This window comes from Aegilops tauschii, chromosome 4 (genome assembly GCF_002575655.3).
Source record: "Aegilops tauschii subsp. strangulata cultivar AL8/78 chromosome 4, Aet v6.0, whole genome shotgun sequence".
Taxonomy (NCBI): Eukaryota; Viridiplantae; Streptophyta; class Magnoliopsida; order Poales; family Poaceae; genus Aegilops; species Aegilops tauschii.
In genome coordinates, this window is record NC_053038.3 from 7,117,703 (window position 1) to 7,139,182 (window position 21,480).

The following is a 21,480-nucleotide window of genomic DNA, read 5'->3' on the forward strand; positions in this document are numbered from 1 at the left end:
GTCCAGAAGCGGATGCAGATTGTGCTCTGCATCGGCGGCATCCGGAAGATGGTGGATCGTGTGCTGTGTTCGTGGTTCGTGGCAAGCAGGTACGGTTTCCTCCTCCGATGTCTTAGTCGTGCGGGGGTGTCAGATTTGGAGTTCGATGGCGTGTCCGGGGTGTTCCCTCGGTCTGATTCCTTTAAGGGCAATGGCTTCGCTTCTATTGGCAAGCCACTTTGGATGTCCGCAAAACTGCATATCAGCGATGGAGTCGTGTCGAGCTCGTGTATGGAGGTGATCCGTCATTTTTTTTCTTTTGTGGCTGCTGTGGTGGTGCGAGAGGCAGGTGACGGACGTTGGTGTCAAGCTCAGAGGATTCTTCGGTCTTGTTTGTATTTTTACTTCTTGGCTAGCGGTTCTTTGTGCAAAGGATAGCGTTCTGCTATTTTTTTACTATGATCTTTATGATATAGATGTATGTAGTACCATGAAAAAAAAAACGAAGCGAAGATTTGCGTTGACGTAGGGAAGTGTAATTATACAGCTCTACAAGGGCTCGACTGAAAAATATATTCTTAAGCCAAAAAATAAGGAGAAACGCATTTCACACGCGCAGAGCCAACAACCAATTCCCCAATTCGCCTCCTCGCGTGCGGTTTGATCCGGCTCAAGGTTCCGCGAGAACACAGCCCTAATCCGGCGTCGAATCCGATGGCCGCCAGCGCCGGCAGCAAGATCCGCAACGCCAAACTGGTGCGAATTCTAATCCCGAGTAGCCGGCCGCAGCCATTGACCACCGAATCGCCCGGACTGGATCTTGATCGCTACCTAGTATCTGGCTAGTTTTGGTGTGATGTCTCGTGGGAGTGCTCCCGATCGTATGTTTTTGCTTGAATCTTTTTAGTGGTCGAGTGAACTATGACGTTATGACGGCTAATAATATCATGTGAGATTATGTTTGCTAGGGAATTCTCCAGTAGATATGTTCTGCGCCAGTAGCCACACTTTCTTTTTCAGTCTTTGTTAGCTTATTAGGGGCGCAGTGCTTGGGTCTTAAATATTACTCCTAACTCCTGTCTTTGGGGGTGCCAAATGTATGTGAAGATATGCTCATTAATTTCTCTTTTCTTGACTTAAATGTTTCACAAGCATTATCATTTTGAGCTCATAAATGGCTCTCAGTTCATATCTAAATTCCATTTTGATGGTGAGTTTTACGGCGAATCGCAAAATTATGTCCCGAGTATTTTTATTTCTTTTACTTTCTTTAGTGTGAAACATGTTGATTTTGCGCTGTTAGAATCTCGTGGGCTGTGAAATGCCGATGTTTTACTGTGCTCGGATTTGCAGGTTCTTCTTGGCGATGTGGGTGCTGGGAAATCCAGCCTGGTGCTTCGGTTTGTAAAAGGACAATTTGTTGAGTTCCAGGCAAGTCGTCAATACACTCCTTTTGTTAAACATAATATATCTGTAGGTTTTGTTCTGAAAAATGATCATTGTATTGGTCTATTTGCCTTCAGGAATCGACAATTGGAGCGGCTTTCTTCTCTCAAACCTTGGCTGTTAATGACGAGACTGTGAAGTTTGAAATCTGGGATACTGCTGGGCAGGAGAGGTATCACAGCTTGGCCCCCATGTACTATAGGGGTGCTGCCGCAGCTATAGTTGTCTATGACATCTCGAACCAGGTTAGTAAAATGGAATTGGCTTACCTGTTTCAGTGATAAAATAATAGGTCTCGATGACAGTCTCCTATTATTTACATCTTAGTTGCTTTGGCCAATGAACAATGGGTATGACTCCTTACAGTAGTATGTTTGAGTTGTGAGTTGAATTGGGGAATTAAAAGGGAACGAAGAACAAATGTAGTGGAGGCAGTAAAGTCAGGCAAGGTAGTTTCCAGATGGCGTGATTTAGTTCTCAGAACCCCTTTCAAAAATTTGTGGAGGGAAGCGATGGGCACTTGGGTGAAATCTGACAACTTGGTTTCTTGAGTCACTAATCTGTTCCAAGAGAAAGAGAGATAGTAAAACTATGGAGAAGAGAAAACATTATTCAAGTAGACCTGCACCTGCTTACCTTGTATTGCAAAAGAGTGGATGCCTGTGAAGAAAAGCAGGGTGCCGTACTCCATAATAGTACAATATGGCAGGGGCTACGATTTCGCATGGATGACACCATAAATGCAGTTAGCAAAATTTGGTGATGGTTAAGTTTGTTGTTTACTGGCAGCAATGAGTGGGTCTTGGTGAGAACATGATAGATATATCTAGTTTCACTTCCATGCATTCTCTGAAAGTTTTGAGCTTTTAACACACTTAAGTACTGGTGCATTTAACTGGCTACTGGTGGTTGATCCACGTGGAATACATTGGATGGTTTATATTCCTTTGTTGCACATGAGGTCAACAATCCATAGTTAACGGGCATTGATAATACTTAGTCGACGGCTAATACACAGTATTCCGCAAAATAGTTCTCGACTATGGATGTATGTTTGCTGTGGTGCTGTTTCAACGAGTTTTTCGTTATCATGGAACCTCTTCTGTTTTAGCATGTTTGTACCACATATGCACTTTGTGTTTGCTGCTTCATGGGTACATGGTGTAATTCTATTCTGTGCTTGAAAAAGGATTAACTTAATCTAGAAGCAGTATAGCTACCACTAAGTGCAGGGATGATCCCATTAAGATATCATGTAACTTTTAACATTTTTACCTTCAGGCATCCTTCACCCGAGCAAAGAAATGGGTTCAAGAACTTCAAGCTCAAGGTACTCCACTTTATCATTTGAAGACATGTCATCCCTGATGTTTGATCATGTCCGCTCAGTAACTGTATGACTAACCAGCTCCTCAAATCGTTCGCTTGTACGAAATCCATTTTGTAAGTGCTCTGTGTTTCTGGATTTGATGATAAGACTAATACGCAGTTTGAGTCACTTTAGGTTTGTGTTATCCACATGTTTATGAAATTAAGCTGCGTTTTATTTGGTCTCCACACTTTGTTTTGTTTATACTTCTATTTTGGCTACAAAGATCATCATGTTTAAGTTATTATAAATTTCCACTTATACTCACATTTGAGTTCTTTGATCATTTCACGTTTGTGATTTTGGATCTTTTCTGAAAATATTTGTGCTTTTGGATCTGATTAATGGTAGTATAAATACTAGTGTCAAAAATGCTCTTATATTCTGGGACGGAGGGAGTAATAGTTAACAGAATCGGGCCATGTGAAAGGTTTTGTCGCTTGTTAATGCAGACATATTAAATTAGCCTTTTCATTGGTGTAGGAAACCAGAATACAGTAGTGGCTCTTGCTGGCAACAAAGCTGATTTGCTCGAGGCGAGGGAGGTTCAAATAGAGGTATGTAGTCTATTTTCTTCCTGGTTGCTTTCAACCTTCCCAGTCTAGTATTGTACATGCATTATTACTTTGTCTATGTTTCACTGTTCTACTCCACCGAGGTTTAATTTGCTGCCATTGAAAATATATATGGTGTTGTCAACTAGTAATTCAAATAATCTGCCTTTCATACTATAATATGCACTATCAGCATCACATCATATCATTCTTATTTCTGTTTATTTGGGGTTCAACAGTTGTACACAGAAAATCTCTCTGTGAGCACATTAAATCCACCTTGTATTTTAATCTGTTTTGTTGTAACATTTACACAGAACCTTATAATTTGGAGGCAAATACTTGACATTACACGTTCACATCGTTAGTTTTCACAACTTCCTACTGTGAAACATCCTGATGCACATATCTGCTTTCTTTCTTGAAGACGGTGTGCCTTGCTTGCTTTAGTTACAGCGAATTTTACACATTTGCCAAGACCATCAAAAGTAATGTATTTATGTTTCCTGCAGCATGTAAACATAGTTTAAGAAATGAAAGACGGCAAGGATACTATTATAGTATTATTTACTACTATCAGCACGTTCATGCTATCTGTTTTGTTTAGTTTTGCGGAAATTGATTTGGTAGTACTATTAGTAAATTTGGTGGTACTCCTACCAACCATTTCAAATGATAAGGCACACTCCCTGAATTGCATACTGAAGGGCATGAATGTTTTCTGCTGTGATTCAGAAAGCAAGGCGCAGAGAGAAATTAGCACTAGTTTTGGCGAAAATACCCCTGACTCCACAGCCCTTTCCTCCTTTAATCATGTGCCGGCTTAATTACCTAGTGCACTAACAGCCCAATGTCCTCGAATCCAACTAGGAAAATTAAGTACAGCCCAGCAATTAATTAGGGGCAAGATTGGAAAGAAATCTAACGGAAGGGAGTATGATTTTTTCCAACTCTTTTTACAGTATTAGGCATATGAGAATTTATTGGCGTTTCTTGTTTTTGCCATTTATCACTTCTCGTGCATTTGTAAGCTATGCTCTCACTGACTAGCAGGGAATATGAAGTTATGAGAAGGATAGCTTGGTCATTTTCACATCTCTCTTTTCATGATCTGTACAGCTCATTTTGCCCAACCTGGAAGGGATTAAACTAGCCAGGCTGAGCTATTATTGGACAAAGCAAAACTCGTGTTTAGTTTGGTATCAAAGCCTCACGTTCGACAGGCAGTTGGTTGTTTCTCACGTAGCACCAGATTGCTTGCCCACGCAAGAGAGCTGATTTGGCGCTCCGCGCTGTCAAGAATTTATTGGCAGTTAAGAGCAACCATGCCAAGGAAAGCAAGACTGTTCATCTCCCTACCAAATGTCTCCTCTTTGCCCAAAAAATGTCTCCTCCTTGCCGAGCAAGGCTACAACTACTTTTTCCTAAGTTCCAAACGCACCCTTAATTTTTATGCTTACTCGGGGTCTTACAATTTGCAACGGAGGGAGTATGGAAGCAGGAAATGTGATGTTATGACAAGAGAATGTGCTACTTCATGTTGCCTGCAGCATTTGGTTTACTTGATGTGGGTGTTTTTTATCAGCTGAGGTAGCTGTTCTATATTTATGTGTGACATGAGCTTCATTTACTGCAGGAAGCCAAGACATATGCGCAGGAGAATGGCCTCTTCTTCATGGAAACTTCTGCTAAAACTGCAACCAATGTGAATGACATATTTTATGAGATTGGTGAGTCCACTTTCTATTGTTTGTTGGGCTGTTGGTTTCTGGACCGAAAATCTCTAAGCCGCAGTGCAGTCCACCATTACCTTGCTCCACCTTTTGCCCCTTAACATTGACTTTTGTCTTCTTTTTTTACTTAGATGTTAACGTTTCATCGATTCCCATTGCAGCAAAGAGATTGCTGCAGGGGCAGGCGGCGCAGAACCCACAGGCAGCGGGGATGGTTCTCTCCCAGAGACCCAATGAGAGAGTGGTCAGCGCGGCTTCGTGCTGCTCCTCCTGAAGCATCGTAAATTTGGTCACATTCGTCGTCTGTGAGAAATTTTGGGAGAGGAATCTCGACAAACTATCTTGAAAGCGCCTCTTGATCCTGTGCCTTATCTGATATAGTCTAAGCGCTACCGTGCCCGCCTGTCTTTTCTTTTTTGTTCATGCGTTTGTCATGTAAATGCCCATACTAGAATGCCTTTTCAGATATCGCAAGTGAGATACCAAAATTCGTAAGCGAGAGTTACCTCCAAAGTGGCTTGATTGTGTCTGCTCCCCAAGTTTGATGTTCAGAGAGTATGTAACAGGCTATTCAACAGAGAATACAGCTGCGTCGTGTGCGTTGGAATTTTATGTTCGATGGGATTAGTTTGGAGAATATTTGCAGAAAATTTCAACCAATTTTTTGCGGCGAAGAGCGAATATAACAAAATTTTACCAGGAAACAGGTAATGTGCAGGGGAATGCAACAACCATGGACACAAATCTACCCATTTTTACACATCCCAGGAATAACAACAGCTTATAAATAATATCTCAAATTAGATTATCAAATTTAGTATGAAAAGAGGTGCAATGGAATTATCTCCAGGCCTGGTATACACAGATTGCAGGATTGGAATAGGAACTTCAGTACATGCCAGGAAATCCCAGCTCACCGGAAAATAGCGCGATTTAGCCTAATCTAACTTGTTTGCTAGTATTTTACATATTCACTTTCCCTAGTTACGCCGATATGTTCATAACTTTGCACATCAAGGTCTCAAGCAGCACTGCAGGAACACCAACCAAGTCGGCGTTGTACTTCCGGTCCGCAAAGCCTAATTCATATATTCATAACTTCACATATTCGGGTCACACGCAGTGCAGCACAGCAGGAACACCCAGTTAAGTTGCACTTCTGGTCTGCAGAGCCTAATCCGATTATGACCATTTCGACAGTGTTTTCATCACCCCTTTCAAAATCTTCATAAACCACATTGCGTTCATGACAAAGAGCACCGACGGCACGGTCAGTGTCAGGTAATAACCAAATGCGTGCATCTTCATTATCTGTTGTGAAATCAATTGAGAAGTAGGTAAAATTGTGTCAGATGGCATATGGATGTTGTGTACTAAGGAAAACTGAATTAGCACATTTCAATGAAGATCTCTAGTACCTGGCTGTAGTGCAAATAGATGTGGTAGAATACATACAAGAACAAAAATATCCTTGCCACCTGAAAGAAGTAGACCAATGCTATGATCAAATGAAAAGATCCCACCACCAAATACTAGTGCAAGAACCCTACTAGTATAACAACCAAGCGGTGAAGTTACTTTGTCAATGCAACTATATGACTTCATGAGGTTACTCACAAATCATGAATGTAAAGCAGTTCTTCAATTTCTACTGATCTGATCCCTTTATTATACTGTTTTACTGAATTTCATGCTTTTTCTTTGTTTACAGAACATTCAAGACAGTTCAAAGAAATACTCACCAGCCATACAACAAATATCAAAATACCATTAATCAGGTAGGCGCTCGACTTCTTCAGTCCAGCGGTGTCAAGGAACCTTAAAATAAAGAACAATGCATGACAATCAACACTACAGGAGAAATTATTTCAGAGAGAAGTTGAAATTCATTCACTTGTTTACCATCTCATGTTGATTTCAGGGGTGGTTGTTTCTGAAATAAGAATCATGTACGTGTAAAACTGCCCCTCCCCTGACAACATCGTGTAAGCTATTGCAACCAGAGAAAGAGTATGATGGAGTACCTGAAATGGAAACATACAACCATAACAGTTGCAAGTCACACACAAGTTGGCAAATTTCGAGACTGTTGACAAGTAATAATTTATTCTGAACCGAATCGTTGCCAAATTATAGCATATGAACATTTTTCCAGTATAATTAGATTGAAGTTAAATCTAGTTCACTAGCGAATTGCATATATATAAGATTTGGTCACCTACATATTCCATTCCACCAAGGGAAGGAAACAACCAGAAGATCATTGCAAGATCAGTGATGAAGTAACCCACAGAAACCTGTAAAGCACGCAGCCAGGACACACATGTGAATTGAGCAATTAAACAAAAGTCGAGCATAAAAGTACAAACTTTAGTGATCAATCATAACAAGTACTCCCTCCGTCCCATAATATAAGAGCATTTTTGACACTGGTGTAGTATAAAAAACGCTCTTATATTATGGGACGGAGGGAGTACATGTTAAGAGGGTTAGCCAGTACCCCTAATGCAGAGGTGGAGATGATCGAACTGCGGAATGTAATAGGCCCATTAAGTCGATCGGAGAAAAGATCTGTAGATGCAACAAGATATACTGATACTGCTGCGATAAAGATCGCATGTGCACTGGACATACCCCTGAAACAGGTATAATCGGTTGTCAGTTTGCCACTATGAGATTTATGAAAAGAAAATATCATGCCTGGAGCAACATATATGTACTAGCTAGCTGTAAGACCGACCTGTTGTTCCATTCAACACGCTGTATTTTTGTCAAAGAAGAATAGCCCTTGAAGTAAAACGAGCTCAGTATCCGTGTGAGGTCATAAGCCTACAGGATAAAACATAACCTTTGTCACAGGAAGAAACTGGTTTGTGGCATCAAAAGTGGTTGACGCTGGTGTAAATTTATATAGACAGCAGCCAGCGGATGCTGATGTAAGTAAATTGTGTCACATTTAGAAGTTCTGAGAAAATTGTTTAGTCGTTGACGAAGATGGAAAAATATGGTTGAAGGTTGAGTCACCTACGGTTAAGTCACCTACTCCCAACCCCAAGTTTGTCTTGTTCTATGTCCTTAAATGAACAAAAGGAACACAAGTTGATTCAACTTGAGAGATATTTGTTGGATTTTAAGGGTGTTTAAACTTTCGCAGACTTATTAAAGCATACAAAGTTAAAATTGCAATAATATCAAGAATATGTATGGTGAAGAGGAAAATTAGTAGTACTATGTTCAACAGGACTTTAACTGTAAAAAGGAAGTAGTACTAAGAATTAATTTTTGTGTGCACAGTTAAGACCATTAGTTCTGTTATAACAGACCAATATCTATTCTAGTCCTATTTGTGGCAACTAGCCTGCCATAAATACTGGGCGCCCTAGTGTTATTTCCTAGGGGTGTGGTGTAAAAAGCACATGGTGTAACCAAAGCTCTTCGATATAACCAACCGATGTTCTCATGAACAAATCAACAAGGCAGAAACATGTAGCAGAGGGTTACAATCACCAATTCAATCCTAACTTAGAAACCACAGGGATGGATGAAATTAGTACCATCTTGCAGAGGAAAACGCCGATGAGCACGGAGGTGTAGGGGACGAGCGGGTCGGCCAGCAGGTAGTCCCTCATCATCGCCTGCGCTTGGTTGCTGTAGGCCGCCATCGCCATGGTCGCGGATCAAAACAGCTGCATCGTCACAGAAAAATACGCTGAGAGGATGAACCTGCATTCGCTCATTCAGCATCCCACGGAACACCCCGAGCGGATCTCGCACGCGCTGCCTCCAACACGCACTACTACTACTATTAGACGGCTTGCTATGATCATCGCGGAAAGCTATCTATCCCCATTGGCGTTTCCCCTGACCCGGTCGAGAAGGCAGAAGCCCCAATCTGATCAGACGCGCTCCTGACAAATCGATGGTGATCGAACCATGGCGCACGGCCTCCGTGCCTGTGAGCGAGCGCATTGACGAACTCGGCGCTTGCCGGAACAAATCAGCAGGGCGGGCGGATCTCCATTCGCGGGGGCACCACGCGCGGGGATAATGCAGCCGCGCGCTACCAAACGGCCAAAAGGAGCACGCCGCGTCAACAGTGGAGCAAAAGGGGAACAGAAGCCCCCAAGAAGAAGAGCAAGAAACCCCACCCCCGAAAGCAGCAGCAGCAGCAGGCGGAGGAAGCCAGCCAAATCCAAATCGCAGGAGGAGCCGCGGAGGCGCGAGATCCGGGCGAGAGGGGCCGGTCAACAAGCCAAGAAAGGGCCGGGCCAGGAGCCAAGAAACGATCCGCACCTCTTGCAGGGGAGGAGCCGCGCGGGGGGAGGGAGCGTGGATAGCCGCTACACGCGCGCCGCGGGGACGGGGACGGGGGGGAGGCCCCGCTCCATTGCTGTCCTCCCGGTGAGCTGGGCCGGCGCTGTCCGGGGCTGGCGGCGAGCACGACGAAGGTGGGGGAGAGGGAGAGGGAGAGGGAGAGGGAGAGGGGGAGAGCAGAGCGGCTGGCTGGCGAGCGAAGCGGACAGGGGAGGAAAAATATGTTGCTTGAAGAAGGAAAAGCTCGGTGCCACCACCCATCCATCCGACCTTTTGCCACATTTGTAACCACCGCATTGAATACTGATTTGGTGCGATAAACCGTCGTGTCGACCAGTAGTTTAGCACTCTTTAGCAAGTGAGATCGAGCTGGCTTCGTGTGGTTGTGTGGGGGAGAGGGGAGCTGACTGATTGCAGAGGGTTCCCGCTAATCATTGTGTGTGTGGCACGCCGAAAAGCTCGGCGGTGGGAGGGGCAAAAGGGTCATTTTACGTGGCGCGGAATCGCCGCATTCGGAGCTAGGGTTTCTTGAAACCGCCGGCTATATTATCCCCATAAAATGTAACATGTTCACATCAAAGGCATCACATAAGCCACTGGTTGATTACAATGCTCGAATCTAGAAATAGGAAAATCGCAAGCTAAGTGAAAACAGTCATAAAAAATTGCAGCTGCTGCCCCCGACGATTGTCCTCCTTCGTTCATGGTCTCGATCACCTCCATATTATCCGAGTTAATAATTATGCGGTTACAACCGGTCCTTTGCGCAAGCGGTAGGCCAAATTTTAACGCCAAAGCTTCAACCATCAACACATCTGCACACCGGTCAATCTTACCATTTCCCCCGCCGATGAACCTACCTTTGTCATCTCTTAAAACCGGCCCGATCGTACCCCTGAGAAGGTCGTGGTCAAAAGAAGCATCGACGTTAAATTTAACAAATCCCGTCGGGGAGCTAGACCATCCTCCTCTTTTCATGGAAGCCGTGTGTGAACTAACTTTCCACTTTGAAGGCTAGGTTTGCAGAAAACACTACGTTACATTTTTTTTGCAAAAAACACCGTGTCTACGATCTAACGCCGTCTCAGCCGAGCCGTTATGCCATGTCAGCAAAATCTGGACCCACCTGTCATAAACGTACTTAAAGTGTTCTAATCCGCCGATCAGTGATTTTTGCAAATGATTACGGTAGACACGGGTTTTTGCAAAAAAATATGTAACGTAGTGTTTTCTGCAAACCTAGCCTTCAAAGTGGTGGTTTCGTGCAATTTACTCCTCAATAATTCTTCTGCTGGAAATGGTCGAACCAACCGTTTGCAAGAAACTTTTATTTCTGGCGGGAAGGCCAAATGCCATGAAGCACCATCGGATCGAGGACGAGGGTGGGAGGACCTCGTTGTACGTCGATGACGCCGTCGACACCTCACCGCCGACAATTGAAACCGAAAACCAAAACTAAAAACCTCACCCTACCAACGGCTGTCCAAAAACAGCGAGGTCCCTGTCACCGATGGAGGGAGAGGGGACACGTTATCTCTCAGATGAGGAGGTAGATCGGTATCACCATGGTAGCTCATCGCGGTGGGGGTGGGAGAGAAAAAAGTCTTGGGTTTTTGAGAAAACCTTGCCTCAATTGTGTTGGTTTTGTGTACTTCCTCCGTTTCCAAATATAAGTCTTTTTAAAGATTTCAACAAGTGACTACATACGGAGCAAAACGAGCGATTCTCTACTTTAAAGTATGTCTACATACATCTGTATGTTGTGGTCTATTTAAAATGTCTAAAAAGACTTATATTTAGGAACAGAGGGAGTACTAACAACTACTCCCTCCATTCCATAGTGTAGTGCTTCCTCTATCTCCGTGCTTCAACTTTGACTGTAAATTTAACTACCAAGACTGATTGCGGCGGGAGCAAAAATTATATTAGTGAATTCGTATTCGAAAGAAGTTTTTAATTATGTAATTTTTTCACCCGCCGCAGTCGGTCTCGTTCGTTAAATTTATGGTCAAAGTTCGACCTCGAAAAGCGCGGGCGCACTATATTTTGGAATGGAGGGTGTACTGCCTTGTTGGTCATGTTTGACTTTCCACCCATATATAGCCTTGTTACCATATCATTGGGAGTTGGGTGATGCCAGCATGATGGAGATTGGACAAACCGTGCAGGTTCATCTCGGGCCGCGCTTCAAGGGAACAGAGAGTACGTACATGGCACTTAATGAATGTAGCACCCGAAATCGACGTATCGAACTTGCGTGCCCGCTACGTGATTAGTACGTATAGTGTGTAGGTCGTGTTGTGCGGGCCGTACGACGGCCCGACCGTGCCCGTGCGTGCCGTGGCGTGCAACGCAGTCTCGGCTGGCTGCTGTGGTGGCGCATGGGTGGAGTCCATTCAGAGGCGACGACGGGCGAACACGGCGCGCAAACCCAGGTGTCTCGGTGCCTTCCTTGGACTGGAGACTCGGCGAGCCCGCGTCGCCTCGCCCGCTCGCGTCCAACCGTCCGCGCCGCTCCGCCATGATGGAACGTACGTTTGTAGTACGCCTGCGTGCGCCGCACATCACGGTCTCGCTTTGTGCCGATGCCGCTCTTGTGTACGTATGCATCATCGTCATCATCGGGCGTTCGACCGAGAGAGGGCAACAATATTTGTTTACCGACAGCTGTACATGTGACCGAGAGAGGATCACATGGGGTAGCTAGCTAGCTTCGGGGGGCGCACGAGCCACGCAAAGCCGGTCTCTCCGGTGGGGGTGGGGGTGGGGGTGGATTGGATTCGACTCGACCACGGGCCCTCGTCGCTTCCACTGCAAACCCCCGAGGCGCGGGTCCATCCGTCCACGGCGCCGAGACGTGCGCAGCTCAACTCGCCTGAGAAGTAATAACAAAATTAAAGGAAAAAATAAATGATGTGGCTCGCGCGTGCCGGCGCACCTACTACTCGTCGTGTCCGCGTAAATGTCGGTGTCGGTGCCTCCGGCTCTCTTCTTCTTCTTGCCCATTTTTTTTACGTGTATTTTTTTTCCCTTTTGGTCTCACAGTCCTGAGGACGGGGCACCCGAGTTCAAGCCCCGGCTTTGACACGCGTGCTCGTGGACTTTCTTCTATAAAAAAATTGCCAACGAGGGTTAGCCGTTGGGTTGGTATTTTTTTTTGTCTTACGGTCCTTTTCCGAGAAAGGTTACAATCGTCAGAAGCAACCCGTTCACCTCGCCAGCGCGGGGATGTCGCCCAGCCAACAAACAGTTCGTTGCTGCGAACGGTCCCAACAACCGCGCTACTCCCTTCCCTTGCTGAACGGTGTACGTTTGATTTTCAAAAAAACTGACGACCACACGTGTGGGCGTTTGCACATCGCCCACACGCCTCCGTCACCACTTATTTTGCCATGTATGAACAGATGACATCATCCGATTTTTTTTTTTTTGGTTTTTGGCTTAAAAATATTTTATTTCCTAATTAAAAGCGAAATAAAAATCCGTTTTCACCATTAAATCCGTCTCGATGAGATCTTCAAAACTAGACCCCATGTTGACATGTTTTGACGAATTTTTTTTTGCCCAAAAGTTGCCATAGTGCTTAAACTAAAGTTGCCATGTGGCAATTTTAGTTTGTAGATCATGACAGTTTTATTTTTTTATGATGGCAATTCCAGTACTTTGATCATGAAAATATTTTTTTAATGAACCATGGCAATTTTAAGTGCATGTATCATGGCAATTTTAATTTATGGTGCATGGCAAGTCTAGTTTCTTAATTCCCTGTTTTATAATATGTCAAAATATACTTTTAAATGTAGAAGAAAATAGCTGAGACATGTCATGGCAACTTCAATGTAAACATCACGGCAACTTTATGAGATCTAGTTTTGAAGATCTCGTCGCGAGGGATTTAATGGTGAAAACGGATCTTCAATCGAATTTTTCATTTAAGAGATAAAACATTTTTAAAAACAGAAAATCCAAAAACATTTCCACATGCATGCATGGGGTGACATGGCATTGACTGTGTGTTATAAGGCGTGTGAGCGGGTTTGGCTTCCACCACACGTGTGGGCGTTAGTGTTGTCCTTGACTTTAACATTTGTTCATAAAAAATGTACTTCTATCTACTAGATGCATTTTAAAGTAGAAAAAATGCTTCTCTCTTATCACACGGTGATCAAGACCAACAACATTCTACATGGTCTTCTTAATTTTTACATGCGCTTAACACATTGGGGGTTGGACAGTTAAAGGGGATAAAGATGGTGGCTTGCACCTTCAATGCATTTTTTATTCCACTCTATAATTTCTTCTAAAGTTTGCGGAGCCGACAGAGGCGGGAAATTACAAAGGAATACAAGGATGAGAGGAAATAGATTACAACGGGCACAAAAAGAAGAGCAAAAAGAAAAAGGACCAAAATGCCATCATCTTCCATCGTCCTCACGAACAGACGGCTGCACAAGAACACCACCACCACAAACGAAGAGCTCCAAATCAACCAAGATCATCCATGACGCATCAAGGTTATCAGTGCAGCCCAAGGGTAATGAGCGATCGAGTCCACACCCGGACACAAGTCACACGCAACCGGGTCTACATCACAACAGTGACATCGCCGGCGAAGCCTAAGGGCATCAAGGAGCCGGGTCTACGCCCAGAGCACTTCACCGTGCTCACCGACTACCGTAACCGTACAAGGAAAACTCTGGGAGCACAGAAAATTGTGCTTTTTTGCTCTTCTTCAAAGATGGTGACGTTGGGCTCGGTTTACACACTTGCAGGTCATTCATTTGCGGAGCTTGTGTCTATCATGGCTCTATACAGGACAAAAAAGGCACTAGTGGTGGTTAACTCCACCTGTCCTAAACCAAACACGTCGTAAGAGTGGACTACATCGCGTGCCATATGAAAGGCGTCGCCCCGAGGATTCGCAACCACACTTCACCCGTGTATGAGCAATCACTAGTGCAGAGCGGACATCATTGGCACTGAGAATGGGTAACTCTTCCCCGCAAAAAAAGAAGAAGAAAAAGAGACCGGGTTACACTTGCTCCCACAATCTTTTAAAACAAAAACAATCATTCTATAGAAACAACCGCAAGATGAATTTACGCGCAACATAGCCTGTAGCCCGGTGCTGCAGCGATGCTGGTGCGTAACTCAAATTGTGATGGGCGAACAGTGCGCAGAAATGATCCTAGTAGTAACATTTATGGAAATTTACAACGGTAGTTCCTACACATTCTGTAATCTTTTAAAAAATTCTAAAGCTTGAGATACGATTCTAACTACGCAAAAAAGAAACTAAGTTTCAAACAATAAATTCGTATATGCCCCAGTCGTAAAAAGTCACTGTATCTGGACATTTTTTCATTTTTTTTTTGAGGGAGCTTCTTCACCAGTGGACAAGTGGACATGATGATTAGGGAGACAACGACTTGGTGGCAGTTGATGAAACCCCGCCAATGCATCTCACGGAAGATATTTTCGGACATCAACTGCTGGATGAGAAATGCACTGTTGACTCTGCTGCCACATGGTCTTTCGAACCAAGGACAAAAATGTTCAATAATTTATCATAGGACGTGAAAGTTTACCCGAAAAACGTTTCACGGGAGCTCCAGCCGGTAGACTGGCCAAGTGTTGTGGCGTCACTGTTGGGAACGGAGTAGGATCTGGCAAGCAGACGACATTGATAGATCTGATCGATCGATCGTTGGCCACACCGAATGCTTTTAGTCGCCACGTGAACCAATGTTACTGGACAAATGATGAGCAGATTATACTTATTATGGACGGTTAGAGGGATAATGGTATATCTCCAGCCCATCAGGGTTCAAGTGCTGGTGCTCGCATTATTCCTGAATTTATTTCAGGATTTCCAGCGATACGCTTTCAGTGGGAGGAGACGTTTCCGTCGACGACAAGGTACTTACGGTGCTCCGTAAATCTGAAGATGATATGCCAACTCAGTCTCTCAAAGGTGCTCATAGGGGTAGGGTATGCGTGTGTGCGTTCATAGAGGTGAGTGTATGCACGTATATATGAGCGATTGCATCTGTACTGTGTTTGAAAAAAATTATGAGTTCCGCGGGATGAACCGGGGTGCCGCTTGCGCCCCTCTCCCCCCGCTCTTTCCAACATTTCTTCCTGGAGAAAACCTAGTAGTACAGTAAAATTCATTGCATGTGAACGGAAATACAACGGTTCCAGAAACATTTTTCAAAAACTAGTAGTAATAGGATATGGTTGACCTGGGCCTCTCATTACCACGAACATGGCGCAGCCCTGCCTGTGGACAGCGGTACGGGTAGCGGCCAGCATGTGCTCCAGCGAGACAAGAGGGGCCACGATGGAGTCGGGTTAGGTTAGTGGGCGGCAAGTGCTCCCGAATCTCGATCGTCCCGTGCAAACGAAACGGACGCGCGACCACACGGGCGTTATCCCTTTTCTCTCTCTTCCGCCACAGCACCAACCAACCGCTGGACCTGGAACGGAACGGATACCCGGTAGCACTTGGCTGCAACAGCAACAATTATCTAGCAAGCATATCTTTCTATCTACTCCCTCCGTTCAGAATTACTCGTCATAGAAATGGATGTATCTAGACATTTTTCAGTTTTAGATATATTCATTTCTGTGACAAGTAATTCGGAACGAAGGGAGTATCCATCTACCTTCCTTTTGCCCTCTGATTTTAGGGCAGAGACCAATATTTCAATGGTCGCATGACCTTTTCAAGAGCATCTCTGATGGGATGCGGATTTTTGGAACATGGTTCCATGGAAACTCCTTGGGAATACCAAAATTGAAAAGAAAAGAAAAATAGAAAAAATAAATAATAAAATCTGATTTCTTCCCATAACATACATGGCCGACTTGTATACTACTCCCTCTGTCCCAAATATAACAACGTTTTTCATACTAAACTAGTATGAAAGACGTTCTTATATTTTGGGACGGAGGGAGTAGCATATAAAGTTTCACAAAGAAACGACACCCTTGATATTCCAGCAAAAAAAAATGACAAAATCAAAGCTACATTCGAAAATATTGTTTCAAGGAATAGTAGGGTGGGATTGTATTTATTTCACTAGGGTGTCATTCCACTTCACTAGGGTGTCATTCCTCACAAAAACATCGTGCATGAGTAGAATGGTCGACAAATGTTTGATGTACCAAAAATCCATTTTTTTTTAATTTTTTCCTAGTTTTTCTTTGATCGAATTCACTATCTGCATGGGTGTGCGTGTTTTCGATCACCAACACTACTGTTGATGTTTCATGTTTATGCACAAATCCCTGGCGTTCTCAAGATTAGCAGTCCATGCATATTCATCATGCCTGAACCTTCAAACGAACCTTCAAAATCAGTTTGATCCTACCAAGAGGCCTGAGCATGCAAGATGGATACAATGACTGTGAAGAGCGGTCACCGGCGATTAAAAATCATCTACTGAAGCCTGTCACATGTCAAACCACAGTAAACTACAAGAAATGCACCAAGCAACAAACAAACTAGAACCGATATGCTTGCTTGGTTACATACATCTACATACATGGTTTCACTGCACTACAAACTGTCAACAAAACCTTGCTAGCTTCCCCCCACCCCACCTCTCCGAAGCCATCACGCGCCTGCGCTCGACGGATCCGTCGTTAACCTACCGACTTGGCGACATCGAGCATACATATCACCGCGACAGCCTCGCCTTCTTGTGACCATGTCTACTAACCTTTCCATCACCCCTCGGCGAAGACGAGGACGTCGATGAGGCTATGGCTGCAACGGCCTTGTCTTTGCTGAAGGCCTTCCTCACATCCTCTTTGAGCTCAGAGAAGCGCGTCCTCCTGGTGTACTGGTCCTCAGCACTGCCGCTTTCAAGGAAGTGCAGATCGGTGGATTCTTCCATGAGGAACTTGTCGAGAACATCCGAACAATGCGGGAAGTACTTTCGCCCTAGCTCAACTGAAACAGAAACACAAGTTTATTTAATAAAAAAAAATACAGACTACATAGCACCAGTTACCATGTGACACATTTATCCATAAAGAAGAGTACTGGAAGAGTTTATAAGGGGTTTGCATAAGTCTCCTATTTGCAAATAGGTTCTGTATCTTAAAGCAAAACAGGTAATGTAAGTTGAGGGGACGTATGGTAAAGAAAATTTAATGTAAAAGCAAAATTGAAGACCACATATCGGTTAGTTCAAGCAAACGCGTTTTCGTTGATCAGAACCTAAGCCAAATCAAATCTTGTATGCTAGGTCATGAAAGCCATCATCGCATACCCACGGCAATCTAATCTGCCCTTTAGTTAGTTCCTATCCTACTAGATTGAACTATCCTGTAAATGGTACATGACGATACCTTGGGCTGTTAATGTGTTCTTCGTTATACTTCAAAATTGTATTCACGAGTAAAAATATTTGGAGCTCCTTAAACTAGCCAATTTTTGCTCGAAGATTCGTAAATCTATTAGCAAGGAGAAATGCTGAAGCAATACCCATTTTATAACAGATGCATGATTATGTTTAAATCACCTGTCTTTGTCAAGGCATCAAGGCGTTCCCGCAGTCTCCTGTTCTGCATTGTAGGGGTCTCATTTAGGTCAACCTCCTTCAGTTTACTGAAATTAGCTGACGTGAGACCGGCAAACTCTTCGGTTGAATCTGCTTGTGCTATACGCATGACAAGCTTGGCTTCAGAAGGGAAGAATATTCTTGCAAAGGCAACTGCATAGACACACACAAATATTTTTTAGCAATGATTTTAAGCACTGTATGCTTCTTTCTAGCTAGGAAAAGAAAAGGTAACAGCAGTATAACTCTGCTGATACTGCTTTCAGTATTAGATTTCCTCCTTTTGTGCTACACAACATAGCAAGTAACTGGAGCGTATCGCTATCACAAATAGCAAATACTACTAAGAAAAAACTAAGCCTGTCAGAAACCTGTGCTTCTAAATTCAAGAGAAGGAAAAGAGCACCGAATTGTCAAAACTCTCTCTACCATGAGATCATATATTAAAACATCACAAGCGCAAATACACCTCACTATGGTCTTACTGAGAAGTCCAACTACAAAATATATATTAAACCAAAGTAAAATGTGCAAACCTCTGTTTTCCAAGTTTATGAGCCTCATGTGGAAATTGTCAACCAGCAAAGGTGTGGCGACCGAAACCTCTGCCGAAAGGAGCTCCTCGAAGATGAAGGATTTCCTCTTGATCTCCTGCTCAAGGATGTCAATGCACAAGTAAGCCTTGCTTCTCTCCTTGCATTTCTCAAGCTTCTTGTTGCAGTCTTTCTCTGTTGTCAGTCTCTTGCAGATGGTAAGCGCGTCGCGCCCATCGTGCGTCCTCTCCACCACGGACGCGCCCTTCTCGATAAGCGAGAGAAGGATCTGCGGCTCCCGCCTCATGCAAGCCAAATGCAATGGTGTGTACCCACTGTCATTCTTCAGGTTGACGTTTACGCAGTCACCGGCAGGGTCCAGCTTCAAGAGCAAAGCTAGCACTTTGGGCTCGCAATAGGCGGCGGCATAGTGTATGGCCAATGCATCGTCCAAGGTGATCGCAGACTCTTGCAGGAGCAGGCCGACCAGGTCGACGTCGTCACAGTCCAGGGCCTTGTGGATGTTCCTGACCTTCTTGGCGTGCTCAGGGTCCAGGATGAACTCGTCCGAATCGTCGTGCAGCGAGTATCGCCGGAACTCCTTGACCTTGGCAAATGCCTCGTCTGGAAGCTCCTTCTCGAGGTACCGGCTGTCGACATTCGATCCTGCAATCCTTTGAATGCACTGGCTGAGCAGCTCATGGAGCTGGCAGGTGGACGCAACGTGAACGATGGGCACTATGTCCTCCACCAGAGCTATGTTTACAAAGTCGGACAGACGACGCTGCAAAATCAAAATCATAAATCAAAATTCTTCACATTTGGGTGATTCACTGATCAACAAATTTCTTTTCTTTCACCAGAAATGATGAACAATTTGCAGTATTTGTATTTCATTCCTGACATAACTGTAGCAATGCATCGTCAGGTGTATATGTATGTGTTGTTCAGCTTGTCAGAGGTAGTATCTGTTGCTGATTATTATTACCTGGAAGAGCGAGACGAGCTCGGAGATCTGGAAGCCGGAGGCGGCGTAGGTGGACTCCACCACGAAGTCTATCGCCGGGCGGCAGGCCTCGTGCGGGCACCGCTCGTCCACGCACACCGCGGAGTCCCGCGGCGGCGGCTTGAGGCGGCCGGTGTAGAGGTACCCAAGGACGGCGACGAGGGCGTCGCGGCCGATGTGGCGCCCGCCCGGGACCAGCTCCGCGAGCTCCAGCCGCGGCCTCTCCTTCTCCTTCTCCTTCTCGCCGGCGGCGGGGTTGGCGAGCCTATTGGAGAAGTGGTCGAGGAAGAAGCCGCTCCTAGCGGCGAGGATGCAGCGGTGGACGCCGACGACGCCGGCGTCGTCCGCGAGGACCACGTCGGCGTCCGCGCAGCTGAGGAAGGCCGGGTCGAGGAGGCGCTCGAGGTTGGCGCTGAGGCGGCCGAGGCTGACGGCGTCGAGGTCGGCGGCCTGCTCGGCCTGCTGCGGCGGCGAGGAGGAAGGGGGCGGCGAGGAGGAGGAGTAGGTGACGGTCGACGTCTCCATGTATGTATGTCGCGTGGACGGGGAGTGGGCAGGAGGAAGCTAGCAGAAGGTTCTAGAAGCTCGCTCGCGTCTACTTGATGATGCTTGGCATGGTGTCAAATCCGAGCACAAGCTTTTGTCCCCAAGGACGGAAGAAGCTTTTGTCCCATGCTCCCACGATTGAACCGCACGAGCTCAAATGATTGCGGAAGTGGTGGATCTTGCGGAGGAATCCGAGCTCTAAAAGGGGCAAATCCTCCGGCAAGAACCCAAGAAAACCATGCAAATCAAGCAAAAAAGATGACAAGATGTCACGAAGGAAGCATGAATCTCTTCCAAGAAACCCGACGAAAGGGCAGAGCAGCAAGCAGGAACTCCCAACAGGAAAAAGCGAGGATACTCCTGCTCAAACGAGGCCCCAAACAGCGCGGATTTCTTCTTGCCACAACAGGCACAAGAAGCTGGAACGGAACGGCCGGTACGCACGCCGCGGATTTTGGAGTTGGTCGAGAAGGGGAAGCCGCAGCGGCTAATCTGCAAGCAAGTGTGGCGAACCAAACGCGGAAGCGCCGCCCGCGGCTGCTCTTATCGGGAAATTTCGCGGCTGGCTGCCCGGAAAAGGATTATCCGCGGCGCGCGCCGTGATTATTTTTAGTCCCCTCCTCACTTCTCTTGGCTGCTTCTGCGAGATACCACACACGCAGGAACGTGCGGGATTTGCTTGGGTGGTGCGCGTGAGGTGAGGGGTGTGATGGGGTCACGGCCCGTCGGGGGCGGTGACCGGCTTACCGGACGTCACCGCGGTGACGTCGCCGGGAGAATAGTCGTGGGAGGAAGGAATACTCTAGTCCGAGAAAATCACCGCGGGGATCGGAGCGAGGCCCAAGTCGGCACTGTGTGTGTGTGTACCGGCGGAAGCGACGACCTGGACGACGACTTGACGGGTGATTGCTGGCTGGCTGGCTAGCTGGCTGGACATGTTCTAGAACCTCTTCTTTGCACCTGCACTGCACATGTGTGTATGGCGCACACAACTTTGCACATCTAAAGTTCAACAGATGCTGGTACAAAGAAAGATACGGCTTTGCTTGGAGTGCGACGTTTCTGCTTCCGGGCTCAGCTGCACCTGCGTGACGAAAAAAATCAAAACAAATACTACTCCCTCCATTCCATATTCTAATGCGCATAGTTTTTTTGCCCAGATTCCGAAATGTAGTGCGCATAAGCTGCTTTGGACAAAAGTAGCCCTTGGCTGTTCACAGGAACGCGGGTGCAGACACCCATGTGCTGTGACAGAGCAAGCAGTCGGAGGGCAAATCCTGTCCAAATAAGAACGCCAGCTCACACATTGGTATAAACGCTACACACAAAGGCACATTATAAAGTGGAACAGAGGGAGTACAAAAATTCAAAAATAAAAATAAAAATCGTGTGGTAGATAATTTGATGCGTGAGGTTCGATACAAATT

General features: G+C 45.5%; 3 protein-coding genes across 4 annotated transcripts; 1 reads left to right on the plus strand and 2 right to left on the minus strand.

Annotated features, from left to right (window-relative positions):
- The first annotated feature begins 553 nt into the window (after positions 1–553).
- On the plus strand, positions 554–5,693 carry LOC109785939 (ras-related protein Rab5A). Of its 2 annotated transcripts, none has more exons than XM_020344528.4 (7): positions 554–735; positions 1,333–1,410; positions 1,503–1,670; positions 2,707–2,755; positions 3,278–3,351; positions 4,985–5,078; positions 5,243–5,693. In XM_020344528.4, exons 1-7 carry the CDS (start codon positions 694–696, stop codon positions 5,353–5,355), a joined length of 618 nt encoding a protein of 205 aa, XP_020200117.1. In that variant the 5' UTR covers positions 554–693; the 3' UTR covers positions 5,356–5,693. The 2 variants fall into 2 exon arrangements, with proteins under 2 accessions (XP_020200117.1, XP_040242354.1); XM_040386420.3 differs by having other exon boundaries at positions 562–735; positions 5,213–5,693.
- Positions 5,694–5,862: 169 nt separating this feature from the next.
- On the minus strand, positions 5,863–9,675 carry LOC109766683 (uncharacterized). The gene is made up of 9 exons (XM_020325463.4): positions 9,375–9,675; positions 8,636–8,767; positions 7,822–7,910; positions 7,582–7,717; positions 7,304–7,378; positions 6,984–7,105; positions 6,824–6,899; positions 6,500–6,559; positions 5,863–6,392 (listed from the first exon to the last, which is right to left on the minus strand). Exons 2-9 carry the CDS (start codon positions 8,747–8,749, stop codon positions 6,264–6,266), a joined length of 801 nt encoding a protein of 266 aa, XP_020181052.1. The 5' UTR covers positions 8,750–8,767; positions 9,375–9,675; the 3' UTR covers positions 5,863–6,263.
- Positions 9,676–16,802: 7,127 nt separating this feature from the next.
- LOC109766701 (BTB/POZ domain and ankyrin repeat-containing protein NPR3) lies at positions 16,803–20,888 on the minus strand. Its single transcript, XM_020325486.4, has 4 exons — positions 19,490–20,888; positions 18,505–19,285; positions 17,930–18,121; positions 16,803–17,355 (listed from the first exon to the last, which is right to left on the minus strand). The coding sequence occupies exons 1-4, from the start codon at positions 20,030–20,032 to the stop codon at positions 17,081–17,083; spliced, it is 1,791 nt and encodes a 596-aa protein (XP_020181075.1). The 5' UTR covers positions 20,033–20,888; the 3' UTR covers positions 16,803–17,080.
- Between the last annotated feature and the right edge of the window lie 592 nt (positions 20,889–21,480).

Bases quoted from the DNA above. Each gene is read 5' to 3' on its own strand.
- LOC109785939 (XM_040386420.3), top strand. From the start codon at position 694: ATGGCCGCCAGCGCCGGCAGCAAGATCCGCAACGCCAAACTG. The intron at 736-1,332 runs GTGCGAATTCTA...TCGGATTTGCAG, and splicing joins AGATCCGCAACGCCAAACTG to GTTCTTCTTGGCGATGTGGG. The intron at 1,411-1,502 runs GCAAGTCGTCAA...ATTTGCCTTCAG, and splicing joins GACAATTTGTTGAGTTCCAG to GAATCGACAATTGGAGCGGC.
- LOC109766683 (XM_020325463.4), bottom strand. From the start codon at position 8,749: ATGGCGATGGCGGCCTACAGCAACCAAGCGCAGGCGATGATGAGGGAC. The intron at 7,718-7,821 runs GTCGGTCTTACA...TACCTGTTTCAG, and splicing joins CGTGTTGAATGGAACAACAG to GGGTATGTCCAGTGCACATG. The intron at 6,393-6,499 runs GTACTAGAGATC...ATTTCACAACAG, and splicing joins TCTATTTGCACTACAGCCAG to ATAATGAAGATGCACGCATT.
- LOC109766701 (XM_020325486.4), bottom strand. From the start codon at position 20,032: ATGGAGACGTCGACCGTCACCTACTCCTCCTCCTCGCCGCCCCCTTCC. The intron at 19,286-19,489 runs GTAATAATAATC...TTGATTTTGCAG, and splicing joins AGCTCGTCTCGCTCTTCCAG to CGTCGTCTGTCCGACTTTGT. The intron at 18,122-18,504 runs GTTTGCACATTT...GTGTCTATGCAG, and splicing joins CATAAACTTGGAAAACAGAG to TTGCCTTTGCAAGAATATTC.